Genomic DNA, 26,488 nt, shown 5'->3' with positions numbered 1-26,488 from the left:
GATAACCGCCATTATCCGACCATAATTTGTGGAGTTATGCCCCTTTATGGACTTGCCGAAACAGTGTCCGCTCGATATCTCGAGTAATTATTAACGGATTTACTTCAAACTTCACAACAAGGTTAATTACCATGAAAGCTCGGACAAGTTCGATAACCGCCATTATCCGACCGTAATTTGTGGAGTTATTCCCCTTGGTTTCATTAATGCGATGCATGCGTTCCATGATGTTGTATTGCACTCATTGATCTACCAGTTATGTTGAATGATTTTTCTTTTAATATCAATTACTCACAAATACTTCATAAATTTCAATCATACAAACAACTGCTCTCAATGTGTGACGGGCGTATTATATACCGCTCGCGGTAACCTTGTTACATCTGTCATACTTATATATAGGAGGCATGGAAGTCTAGTAGTAGGACGCCGGGCACGTGACCATAGGGTTACGGGTTCGAGTCGCGTCATGGCACTGTGTTGTATCTTTGAGCAAGATACTTTACTCCGCTTGTTCCAGTCTACTCAGCTGTAAATGAGTATATGGTTGGGCAGTGCTTGAATTGTTGAATGCTAGCTGTTAGTGCCGAAATGGCAGCACTGGCTGTATGCTCCCCAGGGAGTTGAGAAAGATATTGGCTGGTTGCAAAGGTCCTAAAACCACGGATAATAATTTATGAAACGCTTTGAGACGACCTACGAGTTAGGTTGTGATAAAGCGGTGTATAAGAACCTCAGATTGTTATTATTATTATATCGCTCATAGGTAAAATCACATATACAATGCTTTGGTTAGACCCATTGATTTTATTCAAAGTTAAGTTCATGTATCAGACTCTATAAAATATTCACTATGTCTTTCTGTCTTTCTTCTCCAGAAAGCTTATATGTGTGGTGTGTTTGGCAAGTCCCATGATCTGTTTGGCGATACCCTGAAGGACTTGGTGTTTGAGCAGGTCGGGCGATCAGAGCAGAGGCTACAGGCTATAGAACAGTAAGTGTGGAGTTCCATTGACCAAGTCAAACAATAGGTGACAGTTACAATATGTAGAAATATTTTCTTCAGGCTGGTAAATATGTATTCCGGTTCATATAGCACAACTAGTCAATTGGGTTGTCATCTTGTATATTATCAACACCTCAGTGTACACAATGCTTTACTGGGCAATTGTCAGATGAAGGTAAGGTGACTGAGTAAATAGTGTAATGAAGGCATGAAAACATCACACAGCACATGTGTGCTTTATAGAACATGTGTACACGCATGCTACAGAGGATTGGTTACTTCTCACTTACAAAGGAAAATTACCTTGAAATTGGAAGTAATTATGTGTAAATAAATCTGCTGGGATCGTAACACTTAACTTTATGTCATAATAAACATTGGAAAGTTGTACTGAGACAGTCTGCAGAGTTGACCTTGTTTCTATGATTAATGTTGAGAATACTAAAGATTGTGTCAGGTGAAGACTATTTATGACGTAGAGTTAAATTATTTTATGTGTATATTTCAGATTGGGACTACTAGAGGAAGAGCTGATAGATATGAAGGGAACACCTGTAGCCACCCTATCTAACTTCCTGTCAAAGAAACTTAACTATGGTTAGTACCACTGTAATTACCTCCCTTGTATGTACGAGTCACCTGTAACTTGAGTTATCACTTTCTTACTGATAAATCTACGGTACCTATACTCCCAAATTTATATTGACTCACTTATTATCAATATAGTAATAATTAAAAATCAACAGGACAGGTTGTAAGGAGGTAATATGTTAGGTCTAGGATTATTTTTCAGTGTGGCAGGTCCAGGATAGAGAATACTGACGTATTGTTTTCTATGATGCAGGTCCAGGCGAGAGGGATCTTATCCTTATGCACCACAACATTGGGGTCCAGTGGGCCGATGGATCGGAGGAGGAGAGACATGTGGGACTTGTTGTATACGGGGATGCCAAAGGACACTCCGCCATGTCACGTACTGTAGGACTTCCCACAGGCATCGCCACCAAGATGATCCTAGAAGGTGAGAACGCCAAACGATGTTAAACACCCTATCTGTTACTGTAACGGGAGGCCTTTATGGGTACTGTTTTACATGTCACTCACTGTAACATCACACGGAACAATGCAATGGTGTCACAACTTCACAACATTATGGAATGTCATTAACCCAGTCAATGACAATCACTAACACTCATTTCCTGGACTTTACATTCAGGAAGTTTACTAAGTACCTGTTCATGTTTTCATTGATCCAGGACAATAGTCATTCTGTTACATTGCTATAGAAGTGTCCAGATTAAAGAAGTTCTACTTGATCTCACAGAACATAAGGGACTTACAGATCTAATTTGCATATCAGATATTATCTTTAACCTTGTGATATGAATATAAAATATTAATGACTTACAAATCTAACTTGTACACTAGGAATGACCTTTAACCTTATGTTATATAATGTAGCGGAACTAGACTGGATCGATTGTCTCAATTTGTAGAGTGTCCATCTAGAGTTTGGGGGTCCCGGGTTCGAACCCCGTCTGGCCATGCATTTTTCCTCTCCTGTACAGTGGTGCCTGTGACCAACCCTTGTTTCAAGCATTTAGTGTATGATTGGCAAGGGGATACCCGACCTGGGTTGTAAATAGTTGTGTCTTCGGGTGCGAAGACTTAGAAAAGGAGGGAGGAATGTAGTGGAACTGGATTGAGTTGATTGTTGGTGACCTGATAGCTCAATTGGTAGAGCTTTCGTCTAGAGTTCGGGACCCATGCATTTTTCCTCTCCTGTTAAATATAATATAAACATAAGTGACTTACATATCTAATTTATGTCCTGGGAATGACCTTTGACCTTATGTTTCAGGTGAGATTCAGAAGAAGGGTGTTCAGATTCCTCTCTCACACAACATGTACAGCCCGATCCTGTCCCGTCTCAAACAGGAAGGCATCAATCCAACAGAAGAGATTCTTATCAAGCGACGCTAGAGTCTGCAGCAGCATAGCGGCAAAGAAAGTCGAGGACTGTGATGTAATATGTTCTGTAAGGGAATATCAGAAAATAATAAAACGGAAGCTGATCATGGTTACCGACCTGATTCTGTCCAGATTCATGCAAACATTCTTGTTTGATTGGCTACTAGAATGTAGTCAGTGTTGAGCTGATAAATCGAAAACATTTTTGTTGTATGAGATTTTAAAAGTTTGTTATGATAGTGTTGATACAGATATAGAGCAGTTATACCTACTGGGATGTTGTTACAGTGGTGTATTTATGACTTGGTGGGGGGGGGGGGGGGGGGGGGGGGGGGAGTTTATTCCTCCAACCAGACATTTTTGCGGTGAAGATAGAAGATTGTTTTTCAGCCTTATCACATAATTTAATATCTATATCTTTTCCTTAATCCTTTTTTTTAAAGTTTATTTAAAAACTGAAGAGTTTTAATAATACTCGTAAATACATGTTTATAAGAGAATCTCAGAGGTAAAATTAACACCTTTTCTCCACATTTTCCTCCTGTTTATTATACCTGTCTACATGGATTGAATCTGGATATAGAATTTGGTAACAGAATTACATTTTTATTGTGTTATAGCAGTAAAGATGAACTAGATGACGGTGATAGATTTAACAGTGATACCTGTATCCAATATGTTATATCATTATAAGTGTCATTTACTGTTTTAAAACTGATACTCTGGTAAATTAAAAAGATCTTTTTTGTTATTTTTTACAAATACTTTACATTTGTTAAATGGAAAGATTGCTCCCTGAAGGTGCTAACATGTTACAAAGTTATCACAGTAGCTGTCATGATACCTATCTCTGTAGTTAATTGGGTAAGTGACTAATAAGTGATAACTACATTTAATTGTTAGATCAAATAATGTGTGTTTTAACATGACTTTATTAGTGCATCATATTTATGCACTACAACTGACCCTTCGAGCAATGCACTTTAGAAATCGTACTTCTCCACACGCATTGAGATAATCGCATGATATAGCCAAAATGCCCTGCTGTGTTGAGTTTGAGCAGAGGAGGAAGCAGCCTTCCTGCTGTATGATAAATACTTCGTTAGACAAAAAAGTATTTTGTAATACAATCAGTTTTGTTGTAATTATGGTACTAGACAATATCTTTGTATTACTAAATACCCTTCTTCCCAGTTAATAAATCGTGGTCTTGTTGTAATTTATTATAAGAATGAAACTTTAAGAAATCACCAGGTTTGCAACACAATCGTGTATACTTTTTTTGGTAGATGAAAAGAACAACTTTGTCTGCTCACATTACTCCCAAGTTTTTCAGTAAACTAGGTCAATTAAGGTAAAACAATAAGTTATGTGTATTGTACATTTATATTCACATATCAATCTATATATAACAATGTTGATTACTAAGGAAAAGGACATTTGTTATAGGGAAAGACTGTATCCAGGTAGGACATGTATATTTACTTTAATCAAGAAATGTATTAAGACGTAATTGTATGTCATTTGTTAGCTGTGTGTATCATGAGGCTGTGGATGGTGATACAGCTCATGACTTTTAATGAGGTCAATATCATGTATTAATAAAACAGGTTGATAAAATATTACTTTGAGTAAGAGCATATTAAAGGTGATAAATGTGGTTATTTCTGTTCTTTAATAAGAAATAGATTTAACACTAATCCTCTTATTATTTAGCTTTAAAACAAAGGAAAATTGAATGTCCTATAGAAAAGTTGTTTACACTACAAGCTTTATTTTGTTGTTGATATGGTCTATGCTTTAACAGTGTTATTTACACTTGCTGTATTTTGTTTGTATCAATATCATGGTATAATTGCTTTGATATGATGAGAGCTCTTTGTTCTTGTATCTCCACTTCAATAATACTCATATCTATTTTTAGATTTGTTGTCATTTGGCAGGATAAACAATGAATCTTGTGTATATCTCCATATCTACTTTGTTTTTTTTTTACATTTAGAGTCTGGTATATATATGCAGGACATCATTTAAAATTGAACATTTAAGTTATACAAGTATTGATGTGAATAGTTTTTGTCATCACTTCTTCCCGGTTTGCTTGTGTTTTTTTGTAATGATTTCATACACATTGTACAATCAGAAATTAACACATCTTAACTAATTATAATTTCCCAATTACCTCAAAATACCATGCTTCTCTGAAACACCCAGTGTCTTGTAAGTAATTTAGTATATTTCATATCATCATGGTTTGACATGAACGTCACTCAAACAACTTGTTCTATTGCCAATTTTTAGAATATACTTAAATTAAATTACATGTCAATGCTTGAACTGAAAATTGAACTGAAATTTTATTGTAATGACTCTTGAGTGTTAATTCTCACACTTTTACAGGGTGTAAACCCTTTCACCCCTATGTAACTTTAGTAAACTCTACCATGCATTGATCTGGATAAGTCCATTATGGTCTACAGTGGTGAAAGGGTTAAACAAGTAGCCAAAACAGATACTAACTTTTTTTATATATAACAGAGAAGGTTTTTATGTAGTGTATAAAATTTGATTGAACACTTAAACTGTAGAAAAAAGTTTGATCACTTTGACAAAACACTGTTCCTGTTATTATCAAATATCACTTGCTATCACCTTTCCCTTTGACAAATTGATCATGGCAATAAGAGGAATTTACTTTTGCCTCTCATGTGTCTTTCCAATCTAAATGATCAGTATTATAACAATTTGTTTTTTCTGAAACATCCTCATAAACAGTCTTGACAATCATGTCACCATCTTTATTGAAGTAGCCAAACCCGTGTTAAGAGACCACCCTCAAGAAATCCCCCAAAGTGGCCTCTTAACACAGGTACAAATCACGATGAGATCACTAGGATGGGAAACTTTGAGTTATCTCATGACATTTGAATGTGATATAAGTAGATCTAATAGCTGAAGAACCTAGAATGTTTTGCTTCATTTTTGGTGTCGATCAATAGAATTATTGCTTTTTGAAATTATGAGTCAACACCCTGTCATTCATATATGAATTATGTTTTCCTGATATGGAACATGTATTGATATTAATTAGTACTGGTTTGACATGTACATGTATTTCAAAGCCAATTAGCTGGTTTTGTTTGTATTTACGGATTCTGAGCTAGAACTTGACAGCTTAAACGTTTTGTATTATGCGTTTTATTTTTTATGTAATCAATTGTTATGTGTATGACGGACAAAATATTGTCAAATAATTTCTTAATCTTATTTGAAAAGGTTGAAGCAAAATGTTTGACACGTGACTTCTGTTATAAGAATTTTAAGATATTGATAAATTAGACAAAAACATTCATAATCAAAGTTTGTGTTAAGTTATAAATGTAACTTTTACCATTAAGTCAGAGGTACATCACAAAAGTGGTGAACCACCTAGTCACTAGTCACTGACTTGGCTAGAGGTAGCTATAGGGGCCACGGTGGCCTAGTGGTTAAGGCGTCTGACATTCTGCTACCTCTAGCCCTCCACCACTGGGTCGCGGGTTCGAGGCGTACGTGGGGCAGTCGCCAGCTACTGGCTGCAGGTCGGTGGTTATTCTCCAGACACTCCGGCTTTCCTCCACCACCATGTCGTCAAATGACCATAGCTGTTAATAGGACGCAAAACACAACCAAACCAAGAAAAATTGACATCAGGACATCGGCAGCCTCGTAGGGAGTTGGGTTCTTTGTGTAATAATCTCCTTAGGTTTAGTCTATTCGAGGACGACTTTTACCTTTAAAGGGGAGGTATGTTAGAACGGTGTCATAGTCACTTGTTTTGGACAAGGCTAGAGGGAATTTCCCTTTAGCCTGATTGATTAAAGCAGAGCATTAGTGATCTGTAGTGCACTGTTTGACATGAGAGGAGAAGTTTGAAATGAAGTGTTTCGATACATTTATTTATTATCAAGTCTTTCAATATGACCTGTTTAGTCTAAGGAGAGTTGTTGCATTCTAAATGAATTGTTATTGACATTATTAGGTAGAAAGCTTTAGACACTTAATTTGTTTGTTGTTTTTGATCTGTGATATTTCAAATGACCTGTACATGTATATTTTTCCATAGAATTTCTTTTTGACAACAATCTTCGATGAATATATGTAATGCAATACAAGACCATTTCTGAGACAGAAGACTGATATTTCAACAACCTATAATAATTCTATTCTGGTAAAAAGGAATAATTTTAATCGTATTAATGTAGGCAGGGTCATAGCCAAATTAATTTCATTTGAAATAATTTCAAAGATGTTAAAATGCATTCATGTGCAAAAAAAATATCCCCATAAGGCAGAAATATTATGATTAAAATCGGTAATTGTTATGAATTTTGGTACCCCTTTATGAATTGTTTTTTGGAGGGGAAGAGGGAATAACTTACCAAATCCTTTTTTTTTTATAATTGTTGTAAGCCTAAGGGCAAAACAATGTCTGTTTCAGGTAGCATGACTGAAAATTAGAATATGTCGGTAGGGTACCTGAAACAGGTATTTTTCTTTTTGGCCTAAGTATTATGAAATTTGAACAGCTGGACTCTGATAAGGCAACATACACAGTATTTTGTATTCATTATTTTGAAATAGTATTGTTGTATTTTAGAATAACTGTGTGGATACATGATGCTTAAATTACTTAATCCTCTTCACGCTCATAATATATACCAATAGAAATGATTGTACTGCATATCCATAGAAAAAAATCAAAAACTGATAATTAGGCTGTAAAGAACAGGAGAGTTTATGGAAGCTGTCGACTCCGTCAATCATTTCACGGCATCAAGCAATCATCCATACCTTTGTCCATGCTGTTTTTCGTTTGCAAGTTTCGATTTGGAAGTATGACTCAACGTTTAGGTGAAGCTTGTGATGATTTTGAACATCCTTCCTGTTCCAGCTAGTGAGTGGAGGGCGTGTAGGATGTGTTATTGGTGTATGTGTGTTATATAGAGATTATATCATTAAAAGTTTGGAAATACATACTTGTCCTGGGTTTTTTTACCTATCAAAAGTATATCGGTGAATTCAACAAATCATTTTCACAATAATGATGTTCTGTTCACAAGGAATTTATAAAAAAAAACATTGATACACATGTCATAAAAGTTGTCCGAAACATCTCTGACTTCATGATTTATCAAACTTGGTAGCCCTTCATCCCAACATGTTACTGGCCAAATATCATTATCCTATGCCTCTCGGGTATTCAGGAGACTACAGGCCCAATATCAGTAAGCTTGGCCTTTTAGTTACTGAGAAGTCCTTTGAAGATTTGAACACATTTGACCCCTGTGACCTTGAAAGTGGGTCAAGGTCATTCATTTGAACAAACGTGATAGCCCTTCATCCCAGCATGCTACAGGCCCAATATCAGTACCCTGGACCTTTTGGTTATAGAGAAGTCGTTTGAAGACTTTAACACATTTGACCCCTGTGACCTTGAAAGTGGGTCAATTCATTCATTTGAACAAACTTGGTAGCCCTTTATCCCAGCATGTTATTGGCCAAATATCATTATCCTAGGCTGCTTGATTTTTCAGAAGAAGTTGTTTAAAGGTTTTAAACATATTTGACCCCTGTGACCTTGAATATAAGTCATTCATTTCAACAAACTTGGTAGCCCTCTATTACAGTATGCTACTGGTCAAATAGAATCATCCTAGGCCTTTTGGTTATTGAGAAGAAGTTGTTTAATATCATCACCCTGGGCATTTTGGTTATTCAGAAGTTGTTTAAAGTTTTCAACATATTTGACCCCTGTGACCTTGAAAATAGGTGAAGGTCATTTATTTGAACAAACTTGGTAGACCTTCATCCCAGTTTGCTTCTGGCCAAATATCATCACCCTAGGCCTTTTGGTTATTAAGAAGAAGTCGTTTAAAGTAAAAGATTGACGCCGGCCCTTCGGGCCAGGTGAGCTAAAGATTAGTGATTAACCTACCAAATGAAATTTAGAATATTGGCAAACTCAAATAGCATATGATATCAGTAGGCTGCAATGTAATTAACAACTAGGACTCAAACTTAGTTTGAGTTAGACTTAAAATGATGGAGCAGAGACTTAGCTTGTGAACAATTAGATCTTTGGCCTAAAATCATAAATACTAAGAATTATATCTTTAAAAAAATAACTTTTCTTCAGAAAACAAATTCTGAAAACTTAAAACTAATCCTCCTCATTTTTGGTGTTATTGTGATCAAATTGCTTAACAAGTAATAGGGTCATCCTAGACTGTTACGCTTAGTACTGTCATCCTAGACTGTTACACTTAATACTGTCATCCTAGACTCTTACGCTTAGTATTGTCATCCTAGACTTTTACGTTTAGTACTGTCATCCTACACTGTTACACTTAGTACTGTCATCCTAGGCTGTGTTACACTTAGTACTTTCATCCTAGACTGTTACAATTAGTACTGTCATCCTAGCCTGTTACCCTTAGTACTGTCATCCTAGCCTGTTACCCTTAGTACTGTCATCCTAGAATGTGTTACGCTTAGTACTCTCATCCTAGACTGTTACGCTTAGTAATGTCATCCTAGACTGTTACTCTTAGTACTGTCATCCTAGAATGTGTTACGCTTAGTACTGGCATCCTAGACTGTTACGTTTAGTATTGTCATCCTAGACTTTTACACTTAGTACTTTCATCCTAGACTGTTACAATTAGTACTGTCATCCTAGGCTGTGTTACACTTAGTACTGTCATTCTAGACTGTTTTACACTTAGTACTGTCATTCTAGACTGTTTTACACTTAGTACTGTCATCCTAGATTGTTACGCTTAGTACTGGCATCCTAGACTGTTACGTTTAGTATTGTCATCCTAGACTGTTATTCTTAGTACTGTCATCCTACACTGTTACACTTAGTACTGTGATCCTAGACTGTGTTACGCTTAGTACTGGCATCCTAGACTGTTACGTTTAGTATTGTCATCCTAGACTGTTACACTTAATACTGTCATCCTAGACTTTTACGTTTAGTACTGTCATCCTAGCCTGTGTTACACTTAGTACTGCCATCCTAGACTGTGTTACAATTAGTATTGTCATCCTAGACTTTTACGTTTAGTACTGTCATCCTAGGCTGTGTTACACTTAGTACTGTGATCCTAGACTGTGTTACGCTTAGTACTGTCATCCTAGACTGTTATGCTTAGTACTGTCATCCTTGACTGTGTTACGCTTAGTACTGTCATCCTAGACTGTGTTACGCTTAGTACTGTCATCCTAGACTGTGTTACACTTGGTACTGTCATCCTAGACTGTGTTACGCTGAGTACTGTCATCCTAGACTGTGTTACTCTTAGTACTGTCATCCTAGACTGTGTTACACTTGGTACTGTCATCCTAGACTGTGTTACACTTGGTACTGTCATCCTAGACTGTGTTACACTTGGTACTGTCATCCTAGACTGTGTTACACTTGGTACTGTCATCCTAGACTGTGTTACCCTTAGTACTGTCATCCTAGACTGTGTTACGCTGAGTACTGTCATCCTAGACTGTGTTACGCTGAGTACTGTCATCCTAGACTGTGTTACGCTTAGTATTGTCATCCCTAACCCAGAAAGGTTTGTTTAGAATTGAACAAGTTAATCCTAGACTGTGTATAGAACTGTCATCCCTAAACCAGAAAGGTTTGTTTAGAATTGAACAAGTTAATCCTAGACTGTGTTACACTTAGTACTGTCATCACTAAACTAGAAAGGTTTGTTTAATATCTCACGTTTATAGAAATATTTTATGTCCTCAAAGTTTATGGTAATTTGAAAAGTGTCACACTTCAGAACTCAGATCAAGAATTTCCAACGGCTGAGTTTTTAACTTGCAAAACAGGTGAAATACAACACGATGTACAGACCTTCTAATCAAATACACAAAATGTATACATTTGTCACTAGAATCTGGGTTTTAATAAAAAAATCTGTAAAATTGGAAATTCTCATGCATGGAAATGTTTGCAATTGGTTCTGAAATCTATGTTTCTATATACTAGTATCTGTAATCTATGTTTCTATATACTAGTATCTGTAATCTATATTTCTATACACTAGTATCTGTAAGCTATATTTCTATATACTAGTATCTGTAAGCTATATTTCTATATACTAGTATCTGTAATCTATATTTCTATATACTAGTATCTGTAATCTATATTTCTATATACTAGTATCTGTAATCTATATTTCTATATACTAGTATCTGTAATCTATATTTCTATATACTAGTATCTGTAATCTATATTTCTATATACTAGTATCTGTAATCTATATTTCTATATACTAGTATCTGTAATCTATATTTCTATATACTAGTATCTGTAATCTATATTTCTATATACTAGTATCTGTAATCTATATTTCTATATACTAGTATCTGTAATCTATATTTCTATATACTAGTATCTGTAATCTATATTTCTATATACTAGTATCTGTAATCTATATTTCTATATACTAGTATCTGTAATCTATATTTCTATATACTAGTATCTGTAATCTATATTTCTATATACTAGTATCTGTAATCTATATTTCTATATACTAGTATCTGTAATCTATATTTCTATATACTAGTATCTGTAATCTATATTTCTATATACTAGTATCTGTAATCTATATTTCTATATACTAGTATCTGTAATCTATATTTCTATATACTAGTATCTGTAATCTATATTTCTATATACTAGTATCTGTAATCTATATTTCTATATACTAGTATCTGTAATCTATATTTCTATATACTAGTATCTGTAATCTATATTTCTATATACTAGTATCTGTAATCTATATTTCTATATACTAGTATCTGTAATCTATATTTCTATATACTAGTATCTGTAATCTATATTTCTATATACTAGTATCTGTAATCTATATTTCTATATACTAGTATCTGTAATCTATATTTCTATATACTAGTATCTGTAATCTATATTTCTATATACTAGTATCTGTAATCTATATTTCTATATACTAGTATCTGTAATCTATATTTCTATATACTAGTATCTGTAATCTATATTTCTATATACTAGTATCTGTAATCTATATTTCTATATACTAGTATCTGTAATCTATATTTCTATATACTAGTATCTGTAATCTATATTTCTATATACTAGTATCTGTAATCTATATTTCTATATACTAGTATCTGTAATCTATATTTCTATATACTAGTATCTGTAATCTATATTTCTATATACTAGTATCTGTAATCTATATTTCTATATACTAGTATCTGTAATCTATATTTCTATATACTAGTATCTGTAATCTATATTTCTATATACTAGTATCTGTAATCTATATTTCTATATACTAGTATCTGTAATCTATATTTCTATATACTAGTATCTGTAATCTATATTTCTATATACTAGTATCTGTAATCTATATTTCTATATACTAGTATCTGTAATCTATATTTCTATATACTAGTATCTGTAATCTATATTTCTATATACTAGTATCTGTAATCTATATTTCTATATACTAGTATCTGTAATCTATATTTCTATATACTAGTATCTGTAATCTATATTTCTATATACTAGTATCTGTAATCTATATTTCTATATACTAGTATCTGTAATCTATATTTCTATATACTAGTATCTGTAATCTATATTTCTATATACTAGTATCTGTAATCTATATTTCTATATACTAGTATCTGTAATCTATATTTCTATATACTAGTATCTGTAATCTATATTTCTATATACTAGTATCTGTAATCTATATTTCTATATACTAGTATCTGTAATCTATATTTCTATATACTAGTATCTGTAATCTATATTTCTATATACTAGTATCTGTAATCTATATTTCTATATACTAGTATCTGTAATCTATATTTCTATATACTAGTATCTGTAATCTATATTTCTATATACTAGTATCTGTAATCTATATTTCTATATACTAGTATCTGTAATCTATATTTCTATATACTAGTATCTGTAATCTATATTTCTATATACTAGTATCTGTAATCTATATTTCTATATACTAGTATCTGTAATCTATATTTCTATATACTAGTATCTGTAATCTATATTTCTATATACTAGTATCTGTAATCTATATTTCTATATACTAGTATCTGTAATCTATATTTCTATATACTAGTATCTGTAATCTATATTTCTATATACTAGTATCTGTAATCTATATTTCTATATACTAGTATCTGTAATCTATATTTCTATATACTAGTATCTGTAATCTATATTTCTATATACTAGTATCTGTAATCTATATTTCTATATACTAGTATCTGTAATCTATATTTCTATATACTAGTATCTGTAATCTATATTTCTATATACTAGTATCTGTAATCTATATTTCTATATACTAGTATCTGTAATCTATATTTCTATATACTAGTATCTGTAATCTATATTTCTATATACTAGTATCTGTAATCTATATTTCTATATACTAGTATCTGTAATCTATATTTCTATATACTAGTATCTGTAATCTATATTTCTATATACTAGTATCTGTAATCTATATTTCTATATACTAGTATCTGTAATCTATATTTCTATATACTAGTATCTGTAATCTATATTTCTATATACTAGTATCTGTAATCTATATTTCTATATACTAGTATCTGTAATCTATATTTCTATATACTAGTATCTGTAATCTATATTTCTATATACTAGTATCTGTAATCTATATTTCTATATACTAGTATCTGTAATCTATATTTCTATATACTAGTATCTGTAATCTATATTTCTATATACTAGTATCTGTAATCTATATTTCTATATACTAGTATCTGTAATCTATATTTCTATATACTAGTATCTGTAATCTATATTTCTATATACTAGTATCTGTAATCTATATTTCTATATACTAGTATCTGTAATCTATATTTCTATATACTAGTATCTGTAATCTATATTTCTATATACTAGTATCTGTAATCTATATTTCTATATACTAGTATCTGTAATCTATATTTCTATATACTAGTATCTGTAATCTATATTTCTATATACTAGTATCTGTAATCTATATTTCTATATACTAGTATCTGTAATCTATATTTCTATATACTAGTATCTGTAATCTATATTTCTATATACTAGTATCTGTAATCTATATTTCTATATACTAGTATCTGTAATCTATATTTCTATATACTAGTATCTGTAATCTATATTTCTATATACTAGTATCTGTAATCTATATTTCTATATACTAGTATCTGTAATCTATATTTCTATATACTAGTATCTGTAATCTATATTTCTATATACTAGTATCTGTAATCTATATTTCTATATACTAGTATCTGTAATCTATATTTCTATATACTAGTATCTGTAATCTATATTTCTATATACTAGTATCTGTAATCTATATTTCTATATACTAGTATCTGTAATCTATATTTCTATATACTAGTATCTGTAATCTATATTTCTATATACTAGTATCTGTAATCTATATTTCTATATACTAGTATCTGTAATCTATATTTCTATATACTAGTATCTGTAATCTATATTTCTATATACTAGTATCTGTAATCTATATTTCTATATACTAGTATCTGTAATCTATATTTCTATATACTAGTATCTGTAATCTATATTTCTATATACTAGTATCTGTAATCTATATTTCTATATACTAGTATCTGTAATCTATATTTCTATATACTAGTATCTGTAATCTATATTTCTATATACTAGTATCTGTAATCTATATTTCTATATACTAGTATCTGTAATCTATATTTCTATATACTAGTATCTGTAATCTATATTTCTATATACTAGTATCTGTAATCTATATTTCTATATACTAGTATCTGTAATCTATATTTCTATATACTAGTATCTGTAATCTATATTTCTATATACTAGTATCTGTAATCTATATTTCTATATACTAGTATCTGTAATCTATATTTCTATATACTAGTATCTGTAATCTATATTTCTATATACTAGTATCTGTAATCTATATTTCTATATACTAGTATCTGTAATCTATATTTCTATATACTAGTATCTGTAATCTATATTTCTATATACTAGTATCTGTAATCTATATTTCTATATACTAGTATCTGTAATCTATATTTCTATATACTAGTATCTGTAATCTATATTTCTATATACTAGTATCTGTAATCTATATTTCTATATACTAGTATCTGTAATCTATATTTCTATATACTAGTATCTGTAATCTATATTTCTATATACTAGTATCTGTAATCTATATTTCTATATACTAGTATCTGTAATCTATATTTCTATATACTAGTATCTGTAATCTATATTTCTATATACTAGTATCTGTAATCTATATTTCTATATACTAGTATCTGTAATCTATATTTCTATATACTAGTATCTGTAATCTATATTTCTATATACTAGTATCTGTAATCTATATTTCTATATACTAGTATCTGTAATCTATATTTCTATATACTAGTATCTGTAATCTATATTTCTATATACTAGTATCTGTAATCTATATTTCTATATACTAGTATCTGTAATCTATATTTCTATATACTAGTATCTGTAATCTATATTTCTATATACTAGTATCTGTAATCTATATTTCTATATACTAGTATCTGTAATCTATATTTCTATATACTAGTATCTGTAATCTATATTTCTATATACTAGTATCTGTAATCTATATTTCTATATACTAGTATCTGTAATCTATATTTCTATATACTAGTATCTGTAATCTATATTTCTATATACTAGTATCTGTAATCTATATTTCTATATACTAGTATCTGTAATCTATATTTCTATATACTAGTATCTGTAATCTATATTTCTATATACTAGTATCTGTAATCTATATTTCTATATACTAGTATCTGTAAGCTATATTTCTATATACTAGTATCTGTAATCTATGTTTCTATATACTAGTATCTGTAATCTATATTTCTATATACTAGTATCTGTAATCTATATTTCTATGTACTAGTATCTGTAATCTATATTTCTATACACTAGTATCTGTAATCTATATTTCTATATACTAGTATCTGTAATCAATTTAGAAATACTTGCATGCAGATAGTATCCACTTTTACAGTATCAAGTTTCATCAAAGATCCTATTCCGTCTTTTCATATTGCAGAGTTATCTGCTCTTGTGAGCAGATATTGATTGTTACCTCATTAGTTTGCGTGAGAAAATTTTATTGTTTTATCAAAAAAATGATGATGTTACTATCACAAACAAATGCCGTAACAATCAATGCCTGCTATCAAGAGCAGATAACTCGGCAATACGAAAAGACGGAATAACAAGCTATGTCAAAGTATGGATTTAAATAAACTGGGGTCTACCCGGTATAAAGTGTTTTAATATGTGAAAAATATACACAATAATAGTCAAGTACAATATGGAATAGCTTTTTATTACTTCTAATACATGTTAAGATATTTGTCAGATTGAGCAAAATTTAAACATTCACAGGAATTAAATAAAATGTAAATTAGCATGATCCAAGCTTTTTCAATTGACAGTTACCAGGTAACAGCGGGTTCTTTATTCACACGTATAAAACTCCACTGTGGGAATACATGATATGTTGGTAATGTGGAATGTATCAAATCTCCGAGTACCCTTACAGAGGAGACCACGTTACAGCTCTCTAATAGGTTCACTCTGTCGTATATATTAATTCATCTTTAACATGTTTTTTTGCCATTCATCAATAAATACATTTTTCTATATCAACGAGTTAGATATTGTACCATGCCTAGGGTTTTTATAAGTCACCTTTCTATCGTACCAGTAGATCGAACTTAACACTGGTAAACAGAATAGATAAAAGGACCACAATAATTAATTCATTTTCACAAACTACAATTCTTTATCATAAATCTATTTAACTTTGGATTTTAACCAATTACCAGGTCACCTTCAGATTAAAGTTTTTCTATAAATAGTCACTTTCAGATTTTATATCTATTCTAATTTGGGTTATAGAACTAAAATAGTCATCTTCATATCATACAACATTTTCCTATATCTCGTCAACGTTGGATTAAAGAAGCTTTTTGCTAGGTAGCAATAAATTAATTCACATTGAAAGCACTGAAACATAAATGTCACTTTAAAAAACGTAGGAAAACAGAAGCATTATATCGGACAGTCAAGGAACACATACAGGCAACACTTCCCACCGGAGGTTACTAGGTACAAAGATTTGTGAATAAGTTTTGGCATATAAAGGAGGAAGCCATTGTTTAGTCTTCTAATCATCCCAATCATCATCGTCATCTACATCATCTTCATCGTCATCATCATCGTCATCTACAAAGTAAAAACATACAATAGAAATATACAGTGATACTCTTCATTATTTTTGTAATATGTGTTTCATATTAAGTGATCAACCTGTCTTAACTGACACCTGGAGTATCAGGACATCTGTCTATTAAGGACAAATCAACAGACAGAAAGGGAACAAATATAATGACCACGACAACGGAACAACTGTATGACACAGATTATAAAGGACGGAGAAATCTTGGCAGAAGAGGACATTATCCCAAATACTCTTTTATCGGAATAAATAGGGGCAGACTAGGACACTTATCACACATTTGTATAGTCCTTTGTGATGCAATGTTTTTTTATTTGATTTTAATTCTAGGAATGACTTTTTTTTTAAATTTAAATTTTAGGAATGACAAAGTATATTAGAAAACATGAAAACACTGCCCTTACAATTTACTATGGAGCTTTACACCAGTTTATTGTTATTGTGACTTACCCGAGCCCTGGATGTGTTTCTGTCTGTTGGCCAGGGCCCGAGCCAGGGCGCCCACTATACCTCCCGAAGCCTCCTGCTGTTGAGCTGACTTCTCATCAGCTGGATCAACCTGTCAACATCAATAAATTTCATGAGGCCTATTCCACAAAAATATTTCCTTCACAATCACTGATAACTATTAATTATTAAGGTCTCCTTCTTCCTTCTGTATATTCATGTCTGGAACTGCTGGGAGTGCGAGACAACATGTTTTATTAAATATAAAGACCTTACTGTATTTACATAACTTTCATGAATGTTTAATGGTACGCGAAACTCATCATAAAGTTAAAACTGTACATTCAATTCTTATTCTTCAGAAATTCCTGCCATGTCACGTAAGCTTAACTATACCAAAATTTAACAGGAATGGTTTGCCAGTATAATTTATTATTAAAACTTATTAAGTTTCAATTTTGATTTTTAAAACTCATGTAAGTACCATATGCGTATAAAATATTAAGACATTATCGAAAAATAAAAATCATCAAAATTTAACTAAAATGCTCTGCATTGGGGTTACTACCATTATCATACACGTTCTCAGGAAATCTGACCTATGCACCTGCAATAATGGAATAAATTATCACAACACGTAGAGATCATGCTGCTCACGTGTTTGAGGTTTTTGCCGGAGCGGATAGCGCTGAGGAGGTCGCCTCTGGCATCAGGTGCTGCTGCTGGCCTGTCTTCAGGGATCACGTTCTTCAGACTTCTACCTTTTTGGATCTGGTCCAATAAGGCATTCCGTGTTGTATCGCCACCACCACCAGAGGGCGGTGTAGGCATCCCCTGTCCACCCATCATAGGGGGAGGTGGAGGAGCAGCGGGAGCCGTAGGAGGTGGTGGAGGAGGGGGTGGGGGAGGGGGTCCACCCGAGGAAGGAGGTGTTGGGAATCCAGTTGAGGGGGGAGGTGGAGGTGGTCCCATGGATGGTTTCACAGGCGGAGGAGGAGGGTGAAAGCCTGTGTTTTGAGGAGGAGGGGGTGGTGGAGCACCAAGATTCCGAGGACCCCTGTTAGGCGGGGGTGGAGGAGGTGCCTGGTGAGCTCTGGAAGGAGGAGGTGGAGCTGCTGGGCCGGGCCGGGATGGTGGAGGTGGGGCGCGACCTGCTGTCCGTTGGGGTGGGACTGCAGGCGGGGCTGCTGTTAAGTGAAAAGAAAAGTTGGTTCAGTTAGAATTCCCCAAACATCATTATAATGTTTTTTTAACACTGACATGGTGGTTACACTATAGAACCATCAGCACTATTCATATTATCTGTTCATGTAAAAAGAAGTAGCAAGGAATTGAATATCCTGTAAATATTTCCTAGCCTTAAAACAAATTATAAGACTTTTAAATTTATATCCTTAATTCTAAATAAGTGTATTACTAAAATCGTTACGACATGGTATGAAAACAGATCAGGAAATGTAACATAATTCACTAGTGTATCATTTTATTCAGATTCTAAATATAACTGAAAAGCTTAAGTACTAAACATCTAAAATGAAAACAAATTTATAACTCACTTGACTCCTGTTACCTTGAAATTGTAAAGGTCATTTACTTAAACAAACTTTATATGACACCACCTCAGCAGGCTACATAATAATTATCATGACCCTAGATCTTCCATCTTCATTTGGGAGAGGGGTGTGTTTAAATATGAAAATGTAAATATTTCATATAATAGGAGCAACACCCTCTTGTTTATAATGATCTGGGGTGTTTGGTCACGGAGTGGAGAACTTGTCTCACCTGAGGGGGCGTCTGGCGGGGGCCTGGACGCCATCTCTGCCTTGACCGCGTCTATACCTCCATGTTGTTCCACAAAGTCGTAGATGAAGTCGACAGTTTCTTTATCCACCACCTCGTTCTCGTCTATACCCACGCTCTCAAACAGACCCTTCATGTCGGGCTCCAGGTTGTTCATCTGTGGATATAGGACCTCATGTCACACCAGTTCATCATCAAACATGTCAAAAGTTCAAAGTGTTAAGGTCAAAGTTGATACACCCTTATGTCCTTGAGATTTCAATGTGTGGCACTGTCATGTTGTCTTTGAGAAGAGCCTCAATAACCTCAATCAATACACCTCTGATTTAGTTTAAACTCCAAATCCTGACACCAAACTCCTCTTTTAACAACACATTTATCTAGATCTCTTACCCAACGTCCTACATCCGTCCCCCCAACCCCCCCACCCCTATCCCATCCCCCCTACAAACAAACAAAGCCACCATTTAACCCTACACTTGCCACATTACACATCACCAAATTAACAACAAGTTATAACGGTCCTGTACATTGACAGCTTTTCGCCCAGTCCAACTTTCGCCCTTTGCCTGTGAAATCCAAATTCGCCAAGTGTTGATTTCGCCTTTCACATTTAATAATCATGTAAATAATGTTGTTGAGTATATGTTTGCTGTAGTGATAAATTTGCCCTCATTCCAGAAATAAGGCGAACATTTCCTAGTATACAGTAGTTGTTTGGACCTTCCATTAAACCATCCCGACCACCACCTCACAATATTCCATCATAATGTTTTTCCCGGTCCAAAATCCCTGAATGAAATGAGCTGCCAGCTGACTGACTAACTAAAAGTAAAGGTATCGTGGGCACGATACCTTTACTCTCCTGGCCTACTTACATCAAATCCCTTGTCAGGATCCCAGCCAACATGGCTGACGTGCCTGAAGTCTGTTGGCGTACTAATGTCCTCCTTGGTCAGTTTCTTTTTCTTGTCTTTCTCCTTGCTCTTGCCCTTATTGCCCTTGGAAATGGTCTCTTTGCCGCTCGTCTTGTTCAAGTTAACATCCACCGGCGACAGAGGGGGGTTAGAGTCTGAGGTAAAAGGTCACCGTTAAATAAGGAATATTGAGCTAAAATACCACAGGTTGATCAGGTTATCTAGAGTGTTTGGTCACGTTTTAAGCTTTATTTCTGAAATACACCCGAGTTGTGAAAAAAAAAAATCACAAAATACTGATCAATCTTGCCCTCAATACACACTTTTGAAATACCCTAAAATATAAGGCTTTAGGATATCAACGAACATCAAGTTTAGGATAACATGTCCAAGTCACAAGTAAGTACAGACTTATCATGTTAGGTCCTAAACCATCATATAGTTTGGAAATTTGGCAGTCCATGGTAATAAACCTATATTTGAGTAAAACCCTCGATACCATTTCTCATTTATAGCTTTCCCGTCAGAAGTGACTGTGGAACACAAAGTCTACTACAGTGATAAAACCTTTGAACCTCTAATAAAACATCTTTATAACAGATATGTCACATGCCATTTGGACAGGGTGTACATAAATTGTAAATATCAGTGTTTGAATATCGCGCGCTTTCCAGCCAGGTAACTTTAACAGGTAAGTTACGCATGCGCTAATAAGTGTACTACAGGTGAGAAGGGCGGACATTACGGGTGCGGACCGTGTAGTGAATGTTGGAGCGCAAATAGCTGCTTGCGGTAAGTTTAAACTTGTTTCAGTTTTATCAGATTTATTATAACAAATGTATTGATTCATATATAGGCGTTGGACCTTATAAGTGCTGTATAAAGGTGTATTTTACCTGGTATGAATGTATGCGTACCCGGTACTGTGAGTGCACGGGGTGTGTATATATGCGTGTGTATGGGACCAGGTAAAGCGTGAACAATAGCACTGTTAGCTTTGTTCAGCATAATGAAATGTTTAGTGCTAGCATTACTGCTTAAATACTATATATAACCAGTTCAGATATATATTTTATTGTCTTAATCAATAATTGTAATTAAATAGTATACCAGTATAATACTATCGTTACGTGTATAATAGCTATTTAATTAAGGCATACGTATATTGTAGCTTTTCGTCCTTGGGCCGTCGACGTTCGTGTAACGGAAGGCCAAATACAGATGGTCATTTTGGTACTCCACAACTATCGGATCCCGATGACGTGATACTGAACGTTCCCAGAGAAACCCTTCACCTACATATATACCTACCTGTACTTGTGTGGTCATGGAGAGGGTAAAGCCTAATACCCTTGTCTTTGGCTGGTCTTGTGACCTATTATATAATTACTGTATATACTTACCTGGACCTGTGTGGCCGTGCAGAGGGTAACACTTTATACCCGTACATTGGACTGGTCTGTGTGACCTGTGTCCAACAAGTCTGTGTGACTGAGTGTTGACTGGTTTGAGTGACCTGCTGTTGACTGGTCTGTGTGACCTGTTTATGTACCGGCTGGATCTGTGTGAACCGCTACATTCTATATGTGTTTGTGAGCTTGGAGAGGACTTCACTGAGATTGGACAAGTCTAAGGGAGGACGGCGTCATCAACATTGGAGACGACCCAACAGCGTCCAACAAGCTACAGAGACTTTAGGGTGTTGATATGGCATTTTGTATTATTAGTTAGTTATATATATGTACATATTACATGTCATTCGTTAGCGAGTTGATAGTGTGAGAGAGAGCCATTCTGATTTTGTGTGATGAATATTGGATATTATGTACTTATTATGCATTGTAAATACATTGTATATACTGTTTTAACCGTGGTTTGCTTTATGTTCTAGGAAACCAGTATTTAATCAATCCCGATCGGTTCTCGTTACAAGATACATGTGCAAGTTTTCCAAGTATAAACAAGATACTACTGAAGCCTTGACTGACTGGGGTTACTTACTGTTTATACTTGACTGACTGGGGTTACTTACTGTTTATACTTGACTGACTGGGGTTACTTACTGTTTATACTTGACTGACTGGGGTTACTTACTGTTTATACTTGACTGACTGGGGTTACTTACTGTTTATACTTGACTGACTGGGGTTACTTACTGTTTATACTTGACTGACTGGGGTTACTTACTGTTTATACTTGACTGACTGGGGTTACTTACTGTTTATACTTGACTGACTGGGGTTACTTACTGTTTATACTTGACTGACTGGGGTTACTTACTGTTTATACTTGACTGACTGGGGTTACTTACTGTTTATACTTGACTGACTGGGGTTACTTACTGTTTATACTTGACTGACTGGGGTTACTTACTGTTGATAGAAGGAGGGGGAGATGACACGCCTCCCTGGTTCTGATTTCTGTTATTGTTTATACTTGACTGACTGGGGTTACTTACTGTTGATAGAAGGAGGGGGAGATGACCCGCCTCCCTGGTTCTGATTTCTGTTATTGTTTATACTTGACTGACTGGGGTTACTTACTGTTGATAGAAGGAGGGGGAGATGACCCGCCTCCCTGGTTCTGATTTCTGTTATTGTTTATACTTGACTGACTGGGGTTACTTACTGTTGATAGAAGGAGGGGGAGATGACCCGCCTCCCTGGTTCTGATTTCTGTTATTGTTTATACTTGACTGACTGGGGTTACTTACTGTTGATAGAAGGAGGGGGAGATGACCCGCCTCCCTGGTTCTGATTTCTGTTATTGTTTATACTTGACTGACTGGGGTTACTTACTGTTGATAGAAGGAGGGGGAGATGACCCGCCTCCCTGGTTCTGATTTCTGTTATTGTTTATACTTGACTGACTGGGGTTACTTACTGTTGATAGAAGGAGGGGGAGATGACCCGCCTCCCTGGTTCTGATTTCTGTTATTGTTTATACTTGACTGACTGGGGTTACTTACTGTTGATAGAAGGAGGGGGAGATGACCCGCCTCCCTGGTTCTGATTTCTGTTATTGTTTATACTTGACTGACTGGGGTTACTTACTGTTGATAGAAGGAGGGGGAGATGACCCGCCTCCCTGGTTCTGATTTCTGTTATTGTTTATACTTGACTGACTGGGGTTACTTACTGTTGATAGAAGGAGGGGGAGATGACACGCCTCCCTGGTTCTGATTTCTGTTATTGTTTATACTTCCCTGCTGATTCTTCTTCTTTTCTGAAACACCAATCAATTTTGAGGAGTAAAATTAATATTTGAAACGAGTAAAATCAATATTTAAAGCATAAAAGATTGCTTTTCCAACAAAAAATTAACATATATATTTCCATTTGCTCTGCATTGCCACTATATAACCTAACCAAACAAGATAGAAAGATATCAGATCATAATTCTCACATAGAACATGTTTGTGACGTCGTGACTAAATAACGTTGTTTTGACTGACGTCACTATATTAAGTTAGTATTGACGTGAAGAAAAAATAACAATGCACATTCTTTGTGGTAACCCTACCGTGCTACTGGATTAAAAAACCCAATTGATCAACGTAATTCCCAACAATTAATGTAGTTATGTTGTATAAAATGTGAATATCCTCACGGTGGAATATATAGATTAAATTGTTGAAAATTAAATTGATGATTTTGTGCTTATTTCCATGACCTATATTTTTTTGCCGGGAACGGTCGCAAGTTTTTGTGACATCACAAGAACAGTTCCAATTGACAGATGTCCCGAAATTAGACTTTGAAATGTGATAACAGGTCGGATATTAGTAAAAACTTGAATTAAAAATGGAAATTAAAGTATTACACTGCTTTCTTTGGAAAGTTATTGTCCCATAACTCTCACAGGATTATAGGACAATGTACCTTTGGTGAAAAGAGGAGTATACACTCACTCATGCCATATTATATAATGCATACCTGTAAACAATCCCCAATCCACTTATTTTCACTTTGTCAAACATTTGTGTATAGGAGTTACCTCCCTTGTCTTATATCTACACTATTGTGTTCCTACTCCAACCTAGTGTTGTCGAAACCTTCTGCACTAAAGTACTTCAATATGGATAGAAAAATAAGGGTGAAGGTCTCTGGTATCATTGTGTGACAGTATGAGGAGATGAAGGTGAGGACAGGGTCAAAGAGGTTAACATTTAACATATGATGTAATAGCACTTGAAATTGCGAACAGAGGTTAATTAAGATACCATCAGGTTTGACATATGGCAGCAGTATATCAAAGATACACTGTATGGTCAAATGTACCTACAATTGTATATGTCAAAAACATTGAGACCAAGAAAACCTGAACAGTCAGATAATATGAATGTTCGAAATATTCCAGTATAAACATGTGGAAAAAAAAGTTAAAGGATAAAAAATATAAAGAATAAATGGTCATACAGTAAAAAATGTAGAGATACATATTATTACATACCACAGGAGTAATAAAGAATGATTGTGTAACACAATGTTCCTTACCGAGTCTCCTCTGATGGCGCTCCATCAACTTCGACTCAACAGCATTTTTGAATTTAAAGGCTTCATCTTCACTTGCAAAGTTAAGACCTGCCTGTACATCCTACAATGTCATATTGAATTGGTAAGTTACTGTACATCACACAAGGTCATACTACAAGGTCATATAGAATTGGTAAATATTTATACATCATACAAGGTCATATAGAATTGGTAAGTAACTATATATCCTACAATGTCATATAGAATTGGTAAGTAACAGTACATCACACAAGGTCATACTACAAGGTCATATATAATTGGTAAGTAACAGTACATCCTACAAGGTCATATACAATTGGTAAGTAACTATACATCCTACAACATCATATAGAATTGGTAAGTAACAGTACATCACACAAGGTCATACTACAAGGTCATATAGAATTGGTAAGTAACTATACATCCTAAAAGGTCATATAGAATTGGTAAGGAACAGTACATCACACAAGGTCATACTACAAGGTCATATAGAGTTGGTAAGTAACAGTACATCCTACAAGGTCATATAGAATTGGTAAGTGACATTACATCCTACAATGTCATATTGAATTGGTAAGTAACAGTACATCCTACAAGGTCATATAGAATTGGTAAGTAACTATACATCCTAAAAGGTCATATAGAATTGGTAAGTAACAGTACATCACACAAGGTCATACTACAAGGTCATATATAATTGGTAAGTAACAGTACATCCTAGAAGGTCATATAGAATTGGTAAGTGACATTACATCATACGATGTCATATTGAATTGGTAAGTAACAGTACATCACACAAGGTCATCCTACAAGGTCATATAGAATTGGTAAGTGACATTACATCCTGCAATGTCATATTGAATTGGTAAGTAACAGTACATCACACAAGGTCATCCTACAAGGTCATATAGAATTGGGAAGTAACTATACATCCTAAAAGGTCTTATAGAATTGGTAAGTAACAGTACACCCTACAAGGTCATATAGAATTGGTGAGTAACAGTACATCCTACAAGGTCCTATAGAATTGGTAAGTAACTATATATCCTACAATGTCATATAGAAAGAATTGGTAAGTGACATTACATCATACGATGTCATATTGAATTGGTAAGTAACAGGACATCCTACAAGGTCATATAGAACTGGTAAGTGACATTACATCCTACAATGTCATTTATACTTGACTGACTGGGGTTTCTTACTGTTTATACTTGACTGACTGGGGCTACTTACTGTTGATAGAAGGAGGGGGAGATGACCCGCCTCCCTGGATCTGATTTCTGTTATTGTTTATAGTTGACTGACTGGGGTTACTTACTGTTGATAGAAGGAGGAAGAGATGACACGACTCCCTGGTTCTGATTTCTGTTATTGTTTATACTTGACTGACTGGGGTTACTTACTGTTGATAGAAGGAGG

At 34.0% G+C, this 26,488-nt stretch overlaps 2 protein-coding genes across 4 annotated transcripts in view; one reads left to right on the top strand and one right to left on the bottom strand.

Annotated features, from left to right (window-relative positions):
* Nucleotides 1–3,293, top strand: part of LOC110443085 (alpha-aminoadipic semialdehyde synthase, mitochondrial-like) — a 52,807-nt gene extending 49,514 nt beyond the window's left edge. For all 3 annotated transcript variants that reach the window (XM_021487069.1, XM_021487067.1, XM_021487068.1), the window contains 4 exons: nt 879–994; nt 1,515–1,603; nt 1,851–2,027; nt 2,868–3,293. In XM_021487069.1, the coding sequence (XP_021342744.1) occupies nt 879–994; nt 1,515–1,603; nt 1,851–2,027; nt 2,868–2,989 (504 nt within the window). In that variant the 3' untranslated portion in view covers nt 2,990–3,293. The remainder of the gene's footprint in view (nt 1–878; nt 995–1,514; nt 1,604–1,850; nt 2,028–2,867) is intronic.
* Nucleotides 3,294–16,449: 13,156 nt separating this feature from the next.
* LOC110443103 (neural Wiskott-Aldrich syndrome protein-like) overlaps nt 16,450–26,488 on the bottom strand; it is a 30,754-nt gene continuing 20,715 nt past the window's right edge. Inside the window, exons 4-11 of the mRNA XM_021487099.1 lie at nt 25,049–25,148; nt 23,686–23,777; nt 22,926–23,064; nt 20,514–20,707; nt 19,618–19,792; nt 18,490–19,019; nt 17,836–17,944; nt 16,450–17,372 (exon numbers count right to left, since the gene is read on the bottom strand). Of these exons, the coding sequence (XP_021342774.1) occupies nt 17,314–17,372; nt 17,836–17,944; nt 18,490–19,019; nt 19,618–19,792; nt 20,514–20,707; nt 22,926–23,064; nt 23,686–23,777; nt 25,049–25,148 (1,398 nt within the window). The 3' untranslated portion in view covers nt 16,450–17,313. The remainder of the gene's footprint in view (nt 17,373–17,835; nt 17,945–18,489; nt 19,020–19,617; nt 19,793–20,513; nt 20,708–22,925; nt 23,065–23,685; nt 23,778–25,048; nt 25,149–26,488) is intronic.

This window comes from Mizuhopecten yessoensis, unplaced genomic scaffold, assembly GCF_002113885.1.
Source record: "Mizuhopecten yessoensis strain PY_sf001 unplaced genomic scaffold, ASM211388v2 scaffold716325, whole genome shotgun sequence".
In the NCBI taxonomy this organism is placed as follows: domain Eukaryota; kingdom Metazoa; phylum Mollusca; class Bivalvia; order Pectinida; family Pectinidae; genus Mizuhopecten; species Mizuhopecten yessoensis.
This window is presented reverse-complemented; position numbering and strand designations above follow the sequence as displayed.